Genomic DNA, 12,089 nt, shown 5'->3' with positions numbered 1-12,089 from the left:
TAATGTGGCTGCTATATAATGGAATGGCTCTGGCAATATGCGATGGCTGCAGAATTCGGAATCTTACAGAGTTTAGGAACATTTGTAAATTTGAACATTCGAAAGAAAACCCTAAAAAGCAAATAACTGTATTGAGTGAGAGAGAGAAACCATCTGTGAACAGTTGGTGATTATGAAGATAATGAATCAAAACTCTGAATATTTTGAGTCAAATAAGTGAAGGGGAAGCAAATAAAAAGAAAATCCTTAGTTGCACATTTTTAACCAGCGTATGGGGAAAGAATCTCTATGACTTATTCATTTCTGCCAATATTTGTGCAATACAATGGAACACAAAAATCTGTATTATATTGTCATTTCTCATTAGCAGTGCCAATCATTTTTATTTATAAAGGTAAGGCTTGTGACTTCATTATTGATTGCTAGAAAACATGAAATCAGCATCAGTGAACTGAAACATACAATGATCTCTGTCCGGTAAGACATCTAATATCGTCTCTGCAAATCATACAGTATTGCAAACCAACCAGCAGTAGCATCAATACTTTCAGACACCCACATGACAATCCAAATAGAGCTTTATCTTATAGATTCTAAAAGAGGAGCATGTGCCCCTCAGCAAAATATAGCAAGAATAAAAACAAAAAAAAAAGCCCATATCACTTTTATTTAAAAATATCCATTCTTCCATAATAAAATTATTTTCACAGAATAAATATATTTTCCTCCCAAATGGGGGGATTTGCTGCCAGGTGGATGGAAATTTCTTGCCTGTGTCCTGCTTCATCGGTTAAAACAAAATAGAGATATAAACACAGCGGCATTATAGTTTGCTATGGATTAGGCGAGTTCATGTCTCAGATGGATACAGCATTAGCAACACAGAAAGCTGGTACTGGTCGAAAAACAGAAAATAAAGAAATTCTTCTGCCTAATGCATGCCCACAATAAATGAATCTTTAGTGATATTTTATAGCTGGCCTTGCACTTTAATTTAGCCTTCAAATGAGTGCATGCTCTCTATAAATAGAAGTAATGAATGCAGCAAGACACATTTTACAGTGAATAATATGTTTCTAGAACCTGTCAGGACAAAATGAATAAGATGCCAGTAAATCAAGCTTTTGGAAACACAGAATAATTTAAAACATACACATTTCAGAATCGTGGTCAAACAACAGAACCGAGGAAATGTATGAAATAAACACATGAAGCCCCAACGTATCCTTAAGAGTAATGATGATACATGTCACGTCTGCTTACTGAATCAGAAGTCAGCTAGGGCACAATTATCAAGCTTGTGGCTTTTGTGCTGCTTGCGAACTACACATCCCAGCATCCTGTGGGGATGCAGATGCTTGTAGTTCACAATGGCCAGGGGACCACAATGCTAGCATCTATGATCTGGGGGATTCCATTAAACTATGTGACAGCTGCTGAACTATATATTGCACATTAAATGTCTCTTCATCTCTTTGAGAGAAAATTGTTTCACTTCATTAAACCTTGGTAACCTGAGCAGACAATAGGAATAATTCCCCCTACCTACATTCTAAATGTACAGAACAATATGCATGTAAAGGATTATAAATAAAGCTATAACAGGAGAGACTAACATTTGCTAAAGAGAGAGAGAGGAATATCACAGTGGTCAAAAAATAAAATATATCAATGTGTAATAAATCAAGAGGGCAGATGATTTCACGGAAAAGACAAAATAAGACAACTCTCTGTTTTCCCACATTCTCCCTTCCTTTTGATATAAGGCATTTGCGATGTGTTACAATTTACATTCGGTGTGCAGTAATGGTTATATTAAGGAACTATATTAGACAGAAAATAAAGCCAAGGAAAAGACATCTGGGGGTGGCTGAATTGCTGGACGTGGGTGAATGCAGATCTACAAAGGAACTGGCTGCCAAATGTATAATTTTAAGACTAAAGCTCCCCCTCCTGTTCAGTTGCATGAATGCATTCTTATTTTAACCAGCTCCTACAAACTTGGATAACTTACAAAGGAAAAATAGCTATTCTTTGGGTTCCCTTGAGGATTTATAACCTCTTTTTTTCATTTGATGTCTATTTTTACAGAACACAGTTTGTAATGTATAGTGAATAACTCATAACAACATTAATATTATTGCAGTAATGCATTGTAACTTTAACCGGTATGGGCTATGGCACCAGGAGGAAAGCCAAAGATAAATAACAAAAGAGTGTGCACCAGAAATCTCATTTTTCAAAATACAGTTTATAAATAAAGTAAATGACCTTGTCTTGTTGAGTAATTACTTCATTTGTATAGGATTTTGCCTGTATTCTCTCTTTACATTATTAATATCTTTCCTACTGATAAATCTACAGAAAAGCAGTTCTGAGTCCCCTGGGGTATGAATCGTATGGAAATGCCATTCAGTAGCCTGTTTAGGAATCACCCATAGTGCTTGAACCCATGCTGCCGAACTGATTTCAGTGAAGCAGTGGTTTATGTGTTGACCTTTTGTGTAGAAATACACTAGGTTGGGCATAGCTAAACTGTATCATCAAGCCAGGTTTTTTTTTGTATATATCTGTATATGTATCATTTAAATTATTTTATTAGGAAAGCTGTACCAGACGCATAATCACTATACATTGATTAAACATTACCTTTACAATTAATAGTCACTGAAATTACAGAATAAATATATGCACATTTGTTTAAATCTTTGTTTATGTGGGTAGGCTGAGGAGTAAGGAGGGGAGAGAACATTAAAAGTGCTTCCTACAAAGCTGTTAGTGATACATACCCAGTAGCATTTCTTAAAAAAAAGAAAAGGAAATCAATTTTTTTTAGAAAAGAAAAAGAAAATGCAATGAGCTGCAGAAAATCCCATCATGTTGATCCCCGGGTGTTTGGAATATCATTGCTTTTCTGCACTGGGAAATTGTGATAAATCAAATAAACGTTGAACAATAAAGCATTGCAGTAACTCCAGGGTCTTGTTGCTTTAGGAAATATAATGATGTTTTGGGTGAGAACATTCGAGCATTACCCTCCCCTGCAGTTTTTAGGCATGCAGCAAACTGCATCAATATACAGGATTTGTGCCATGGGCGTTTCTTTGTGTAAGGAAGCCACAATGCCATCCTATTCCCCCCTAGAGAAAAAAAATAAGTTACTGCCAAAAAAGACACGTGGAATTATTTACCAGGATCAGTACAAATCTCCCCATACCTTACATGGCACAGTCAAGTTTCTTAGACTCCTATATAAAAAATAATGATTGATAACATTGCTGGCAAAAGTCTGCAAAGGCACTTCAATTAAGTATGATTAGAGTATGGCCCTTCCTCCAAAACAATTTGGGGAGCACAACGGTTTCGTCTTCAATCATGCGTTTGTGGGCACTATGAAATGATGCTATACTAGAACCTATACGTTGTTTTTTCCAGGACTTCGAGGTAATCTGGCTTTGTTTGGAGTTTGGCCCTTAACTCGAGGTATTCACTTTGGGTTTGGTCTGAGAACCCCTTTCCAGTTGAGAAAAGAAGGGTTTCTTTTAATCTGGCATCCTGCTGCAAATCAGGATATTGCATTCCAGGGGGGTGCACGTGCAGTTCCTTTAATTTGGGTACAGTGCCATAAAGGCAGTCCACAAAGCCCACTGTGGGAGCTGGCCTTTCTCGATCGATTACACCAGGAAAAATTACCCCATTTTCATGAAAACTTGGTATGTCCCCAGACTGATTTACAGTGACTATTGTATTTAACTGGGAATTTGATACTGCCATAGTCCACTCTTTCTCTTTTTCTATTAAAGTCCTGTAATTGGTGTTATTTTCCTTTGTCTCTGAAAATTGCTCTCCCATTTCTTCTTCTCTGGGCTTATAAATGGGATTGTTGCACATCTGGGTTACTGGGTGTGGGATGTAGTCATAGACATGACCAGGGGCCTTTTCTGGGGAGTTGCTCTGCCTGTCCTCAAAGATCCTGCACTGCATCTGAATGCCAGTCAAATCCACCTCTTGTCTCTTCCGGAAAGGCAGTTTCTTACGCCTTCTTAGTACAAAAGCAAACAGACCTGCTGCCACAAAAACAGCTGAGAAAAAAAGAATTAAAAGACTGAGGATAAGGACAGACAGTGGAATGGCACCCCCTGGTGTGGTAAACTCAAATACTGATGAACTTGTCGGCACCATGTTACCAGGCAGAGCAGGTGAAGCAGCAGCTTCAGAATCGAGTAATTCTGGACACAAAACTTTCATGTCAATTGATTTTAGATCCTTATTTGTCAGATTTTCAGGACTTGCACATAAAACCTCTCCAACAACAATGACTGAGCTGATGGTTTCTATCCACTGCTTTAAAGGAACAATGTCACAGGTACAATCCCATGGATTTTGATTGAGATCAATCTGAACTATAGCATTAAGGTGCTCCAAAACCCCTGTGACAGGAAGGTAAAGAAAGTGGTTATTTCTCAGATTAAGTCTGGACAAAGAAGTGCCAGCAAAAGTGTCAGTTGGAAGGGTTCTGAGCAGATTGTCATTGAGAAAGAGCAGTTTCAGATTTGGCATCAAACTAAAAGCAGCAGGCTGGATTTCCCTTATGGTGTTATATTCAAAGTATAAATAATGCAAACTTTGCAAACCCCTGAACATGCCAGGAGTTAGCCTCTCAATGTCATTCCCATTCAGATACAAATTTTTCAAATTGGGGAGATTAACAAAGGCTCCCTCTTGCACATACGATATGCGGTTATTTCCCAGATGTAATAAATCCAAAGAAGAAAAATTCCAAAAATCCGACCTGTAAATTTTCTGAATTAAGTTACCATTTAAGTAGAGCTTTTTAGCATTGAGTGGCCTGGGTAGAAGTTCTGATATGTTGTGAAATCCTCTCTCTTTACAATTGACAGTCAATCCCAAATCATTAATATGCAAACTACATGAACAGCCAGTAGGACATATAATTGGAATGGGTGGTCGCGTCTGATATCCCGCTATAGGGGGTTGGTTTGGGCCTGGATACAGACCTCTAGGTGTTGGTGGAGGCTTGGGAGCTCTAGGTTGCTTTGTGGTTGTCGGTTGTTTATTAGATGACTTGTACTCCACAGATGAAGCAGTGACATGAGAAGAAGACAGCATAGAGGATGGTTTTGTTGGCCATGCATTTTCTTTGCTAGATGGTATCTGGGGAATCCCCCAACTTATTTCAGCTTCACTTTCAGTTAATGAGGGGCAGAGCTTACTACGTTTTATATCCCTCAGATCCTTGCCATGAAAATGAAATGGACTTTCACATGTAATATCTCCGACCAGAACAGTATATGGTATACGTTCTAGCCAGTTCTTTAGCTGCAAAATCTCACAGGTGCAATTCCATGGATTCTCAGCAAGTTGGATCTCCATTAGGCTTCTACCAATATGATCCAACATACCTTTGTAGAATAGTATCTTTAACCTATTTCCACGCAAGTCCAAATGTGTTAAAGACACAGACTTGAATAAATTTGTTGGAAGCAATGGGATATGGTTATCATTTAGAATTAATACTCTCAGTTTATTTAAGTATCTGAAGGCCCCACTCTCAATCCGTTTAATGACATTATAATCTGCCTGAAGGTATTCCAAGCTTTCCAGCCCTAGGAACGTGTCATTTTTAAAACTGTCGAGTTTGTTTTCATGCAGGTATAGCCTCTTCAAAACTTTCAAACCGTTAAAAGCTCCTGCCTGAATGTCCTGCAATGCATTGTTCCCCATATTTATAGACACAGCATTGTTTAGGTGCAGAAAACTGTTGGTGTACAATTTTCTCATAGAGTTTCTTTGAAGATAAAGTTTGAAAGGTCTTGACCAGTATTCTGTAATCTGACTAATATTTGTAAATCCTTTATTGTCACAATAAATGTGAAATAGGCTCTCCTTCACTTCACAGTAGCAAGGATCAAAGCAAGGCTCGTCTATTTCCTCTGAATCCTCAATCAAGGGAATTGGTGTAGTCCATGCAAGAGCGATTGTGCTTAGAAGAATTATCCACAACATCCGTCCTTTAAGACGAGTTTCTGCTGAAGATGGTTTCATTGCTGATTAATTAGAAAAGCTGCAAAAGAGAACAAAATTGCACAGAGTTGGCATTCTGTATAAAGGACTTGAATGTAAGCAGACAATTGGGGAAATGATCAAGCTTGCAAAATCAAGGCACCATAAATCTGCCAGTGTGTTGGCTCCTCATGGGTAAATCAGTGTTACGAAATCTTGTTTGACTTTCAGAAAAAGGCTGTTATATAATTGGCATGTGATAGGCAGCCCCTCCACCCTACTGGAAACATATACAGGCACACATATCATTTCTTCACAATTCTGTATACTGTATATATACAGCCAAGGCGGAAGTGCTGGACATCTTACCTTTTTATTCCTTCACAGACAACAGTAATGATGTAAAATATAAAGATCAGCTATCCTTTGCCTATTTATTTATATTCTGGTCCACACTGGACATATGTAAGGCTGCAAGACACAATGCAATTTCAAAGTTCCTGCTTAAAATGTGTATCGGTATAAATATTTCTTCTTCCCTGGGTGCAAATGATTTCTTGATTTATATTTCCAGGATAAATGTCAGGGTGGCCATAGTAAGTGACTGATTTATAGACTGGAGTCACACTGATCAATTAAAACTGTAGCTATTCCATACCCTACATCCCCACAAATAGATTAAATTATTTGCAGATGATTAATCTACCCACACCACATGCCCTTATGATCGTCAGATCTATGGGGAAGCTGACAGCTAAATGCAGCTGAGTCTGGGATGATCCGTGATTTAAATGCCCTGCTTGCACTGGATTGGGAGGCTAGGAGACCCCAAAGCAGCCGGCGAACATATCCCTCAGCTGTCCACAGAGCAAAATGCCTATACATTTATAAAGTGCAAAAGTAAAAGAAATAAATATGTCCTTTAAGAGTGTGAAAATGTCACATAAGAGGAATAACAAAGCCACCCTACAGAGCAGCAGTTATATTTCATACATACACTGCTGATTATACAGATAAAATCACACGCACACATACACACTCTCTGCTACAAATAGCTCCAGTAAAGCTATGAATGTTATTAGGCAATCTGCATCTTACTGCATTTTCTGTGCAGCCGTATGAGACAGGTTACGACGATCGCAATGAAACTTGAAAAACATATTGTATGTGTGTGTGTATGTATTTATGTCTATGTATTGTGATTTCATTGCAGATGAGATATGATCAGTTAAATGGGCAGTAGATAAGCACTGCATCTCAGTAAAATACCAATGAGAGGGGGGTACTGCTGAGGTTTTGGTTGCAGCAGCAGCAGCAGTGTCATGTTTAAATACATCTGCAACTTCTGTCTAATGAGAGGTTATTTCTAAATCCTGCTCTTGAAAGTGTACAAATATCTGATAAAATGATCTACTTACCAGTTTGCAGGACAATATTTAGCACATCTGAGGGGGATAAAAAGCTGAGTTTAAGGATTGCTTGCTCTCCCTCTCTCTCTGCCTTTCTCTTCCTATCTGCTCCTACTGAGGCTGAGGCAAAAGGAAAAAAAAAAAAAAAAAAAAAAGCTAGGGACGTGCTAGGAATGAAATGTGCAGTGTGCTGTGAGCTGCTCTGTGTTTTCAATAGGTTGCTTCAACATGCAGATCTGCCACTCAGTATGCTCAGTGGAGCCAGAGAGGAGTCTGCAGCCTTTCTGTCCAACACTGCCTGCTGAGGTCTTTCTCACTCGCCCTCTGCTTGTACGTTCCCCCCTCTATCTTTTTCTTTTCCTCACCCCTCTATCCTCCTCCCCCAGTCGCAGGCAACAGATCATTGGAAATTTGACACAAATCCAACAATCTTCACACTACTGCTTCAATTGTCTACCTCCTGTTTATTCTCTTTCATCCTCTTTTCTAGCTTGACCCATTTGGTGTCTCTCCCTTTTCTTCCTTCTCTCTCCCCCCACCCTTTGCTGACAGCAGATAATTGGGAAACTCGATCATAGTCAGGAATCTTCACACCGATTTTGCCTCTCTGTCTCCCTGTCTTCACCTGTCTTTCTCCGTGTCCTCACTTTCTGCCCATTCCGTATAATGCTGCTAGAGGGTCTCGTTTTCGATACATTCACTGTGTTTTACCTTTCCCTTTAAATTCCTTCATCAGTGCTATCTCTCTGTTTATGAACAGATCAATCTTTTTTTCCCCTAGCATCATGAAAACAAGCTGAAAGAAGAAAAGCTGATCAAAGGAGAGGGGGAGCATTGGGCTTATGACGTGAGCATTCACTGGGAAACCCAGGCTCTTTTTGTGGGTGTGCGGGGTATCCTGGCTGATATTTCTTTCATAATATAGATTTATGCAGCTTATTGTTGTCATATGAAACAAAGGCAGATGCCCAATATTTCAGTCCCAAATACACACTGCTTTGGCTTTAAGTGCTTATTCCTGCAACTTGTTCCTTGCAGAGGAAACTAATAAAAGAATGAAGTCTCAGTACTAGAATACACCTTGTACTAAGGATGCTCATCCCAGTGGTTACCTTAACCCACAAGGAAAACTAAAGGTATATCAATAATCAAACTCCTGACTGCAGTCAAAAATGCCCTGCTCTCATCCATTTGCCCTCTCCTTTGACTGGTGCACACTGGGAGCTTGTCGATTTATTATTACCTTGCTTTTTACATATTTAAAATCAATGGAATAATTTCAGTGAATAAACCCGCATCACAGTGGAAGAATAAAAAAATATATATGTTTAGAAATACATTTTCAGACTGGCAACTGAAAGGGAACCCTCTCTGCATCGTTCTTCGACTGTGTTTGAATTGAGAGAAGAAACATGGTGCCAGCTTTAAACTGCAGGAAGCCAAAAGAAGGTAATTATAATGGGAAGGGATTTTAAAATATGTTGCATGACATTGCTTTATTATTGGTCGCACTGTAGAATCAGCCAGATTAATCGGTGTATTTATGTAATTAATCTAGTTTATTATCAAGTTAATTCCAGAAAACTTACTTTAAAAACAATAGAATGTGGCATGTATTAGCATTTAAAGGCACAATTGGGACATGAATCAGACATTTAATCCTACCTCTGCGACATGTTAACATGTAAAATCAATAAACATTTTCACAAATTCACAACTCATACTCTCATTATTGTTACTTGTCTTTAAACCAAGTCCCAGCTGGATCACAACCCCTTCAGGGGTCAGTGCACTGGACATGCATTTGGCTCTTTTAAAACAGATGAGCAGCAAAATGTCAGGTTTAAGGGGTAACACGAAGACACTGTTGCTGCAGACCTGTGTTATGTCTCATCATAACTACCCAGTATATTATCTTTAACCACTACAATCCCAAATTGTACTTTGCATTTCTATTTTTGAATTGCATTTCTGTGGATTATGGATATCTAATCTGTCTACACCAGCAGCTACACGGTTATTACTGAGCTACAACTCAGTGTTGGCTTCCCTCCCCCTCCCTTTGGTTCTTGGCTGTCAGTGGCTGATGGGAGTTGCAGTTGCGCAGCTTAGCTATGACTGCTGTGGGGTGTTCATATCTTAAGAAGAGCAATAGAGAGATGATATTATATTTTACTATGTATGCAATTCTTTTAATTAAATTAACCTATTTAACCTTAAGGCACAGTTATTTGCACTACCTTAGATATTTTAAAAGTGTGCCTGTTATAGTAACAGAATTTCCTCTTTATTAGTGAATGTATTTTATTCATAATTAGTGGTTAGTTGATTTGGTGCTTTCTTTAGATGCATTTGATAAGCCATTTTATTATACATCCTACAGTCCAAGGACACTAGGATTGAACAAGTGGTAGTCTCCAAGGCTACAGTGATACTGAACCAAGTTCCCAGTAGTGACTTCTACCGAGCTCTATCTTTCACAGTAGGTGCTGATTTGTGTTTCTCCTTGATAGGATGCCAAAGTTGAAAAGCTCTATGTGCACTGGCTAGCAGTAAAATGTGATTTGTGCATGATCCAATCTCCTGCAGGCTCTTTGCGTCGTATAAAGCCATATGGCAGAGACCCTATGCAAGGGCAGCTAAAACTCTGCTTTATTCAAGCACCATGCAGTCTTTAAAATTACAGAAGGCAAATGACCTCTATATGATTATATGCTAAAACCTGCCATGTCCATTGGGGTTGTGCAGTTAAGCCACAAAGCTAAAAATTACTATCATCAAGCATAGAGAGGGATTTGCCAGGTAACAATTGTGCGCTGCTTGTGATGCTACTGCTGGGGAAGGGGGGCAAAGAAAGCATCAGCAAAGACATCAGTTTAAAAAATGAAAAACAAACAAAACAAAAAAATCTATTAAAGATGCTTGATGACAGCAAAAAAGATCATCTATATTTCCTAGACTCTGTAAGGAGTCTTTCTGTGATATCATGGAACTGTATGGATTATAAATATGTGACCTCAATCCACATGATTTCAAACCTGATACATTACCTGCATATACCTACTTGCCCATACAATGTATTGTAGTAGAAGTCAAGGTCACCCTTGTCACATTGGAGGTCTAAGCTAACAAATGGGAATACTTGTAAACAAATGGCTATCTTTTAGTGCTTGTACATTACAGACATTTATCTATACATTTGTTTGTGTTTGTAATGTAGCCACATTAATTCTAATGCTACTGTTAGTATGAATGCATGCACACACACACACACACACACAATGCTGCATAAAGACAACAACACTGTACTGTATGTTTGTCCTATTTTTGGCTATATGTACTTACATATGTCTAAACAAGAAATTTTTAAACACATAAACCAGCAAAAAGTAGACAAAGCAAGAATCTAGCTCGATATTCAGTTCTTAGAATGTCATCAATTTATAGCTTCATTTTGTCTGCAGTGTGAACCCTCCTACGACATATACATGTCTATAGCAAACTAAGATAGGCGAACATAATGTACTTTCCATGTTGATTAATGTTATTGCAATGCTTCAAATCGTCATCTAGAGAGAACATTTCAATGTGCAAACACTGTGCATGTAGCTCATTTCATCACATGGACTGAAACAATTGGCAAGAAATATAACAAATCTCAAATACAATTAGATAATATTTCATGTTAAAGTCTCCTTATCGGAGAATGAAAGAGAATATACAGTAAATGTATTATAGATAGACAGACAGACAGGCAGGTAGATAGATGGATAGATAGATAAAGAGTAAAGTAGATATACATTGTAAACATACCTAATGTTTATTCATATCTACTGTTTATATACAACAATGTTTATATGTAATATAAAAATTACATTTATATGGATATGTATAACTAAATCAAGTCCTGTTGTGTTCACTATAAATATGTATCTTCCAGCTCCCAGGCTTGTATCTGCATTGTGTCCTAGTGTATACCTCTTGGAAGTCTTTCTAGTCTTTTCTAGAAAAGTAATAAAACTGCATCTTAAGGAGAGATGAAATATGGGCGCAGGGTAGTGCCTCTATGGACTTAGAACCAAAATTGCAGGGTTGTATACTCAACTATAGGGGTTCTGTAGACACCTATCCTACCCCACTAAGCGAGGGTGTATTGTGTATAGATTGAGCCAGTCAATACCCCTGACCCCTACACACTAGCTCGATTGGACACCAGAGTCCCATACTGATCCACTTCCCAACTAGTAGTAACTAGAGATACCCTTTCATGTGTTCCCACCTTATTAGGTCCCTAATACTTTAAGAAGGTTACAGTTACAATGCAAGTTTCAACATTTAGCTATTTTTTATGGAGAAAATTAGCTCCAAAAGTTGTTAGACCTTGGGCTTTATCATGAACAGAACTCACCTTCCCCCAAGGAGACCAAGGAGACCCACTCAGTGCTGCTTTTCTCAACCCAGTGCTTAACTATCCTACCAGGTTAAGGGGACACCCTGCAACTGCAGTAGATGAGACTTATTTTCGTTAAAAAAACAAACAAAAATAAAATTTAGACCTAAAAATAACTGGGTAAAGTGCCAATGTAGATCATACTATAGAGCTAATTTATGAATGCAGCTGCAATTGTGGTTGCACAAAAATGGATGCAAACCCTT

General features: G+C 38.3%; 1 protein-coding gene across 1 annotated transcript; it reads right to left on the bottom strand.

The window, feature by feature from the left end:
• Positions 1-345: 345 nt before the first annotated feature.
• On the bottom strand, positions 346-7,985 carry slitrk3 (SLIT and NTRK like family member 3). The gene is made up of 2 exons (XM_002933233.5): positions 7,443-7,985; positions 346-6,085 (listed from the first exon to the last, which is right to left on the bottom strand). Exon 2 carries the CDS (start codon positions 6,064-6,066, stop codon positions 3,409-3,411), a length of 2,658 nt encoding a protein of 885 aa, XP_002933279.1. The 5' UTR covers positions 6,067-6,085; positions 7,443-7,985; the 3' UTR covers positions 346-3,408.
• Positions 7,986-12,089: the final 4,104 nt, after the last annotated feature.

Source organism: Xenopus tropicalis, chromosome 5, assembly GCF_000004195.4.
Source record: "Xenopus tropicalis strain Nigerian chromosome 5, UCB_Xtro_10.0, whole genome shotgun sequence".
NCBI lineage: Eukaryota > Metazoa > Chordata > Amphibia > Anura > Pipidae > Xenopus > Xenopus tropicalis.
The sequence above is the reverse complement of the archived record's forward strand: the minus strand, read 5'-3'. Positions and strand labels throughout refer to the sequence as shown.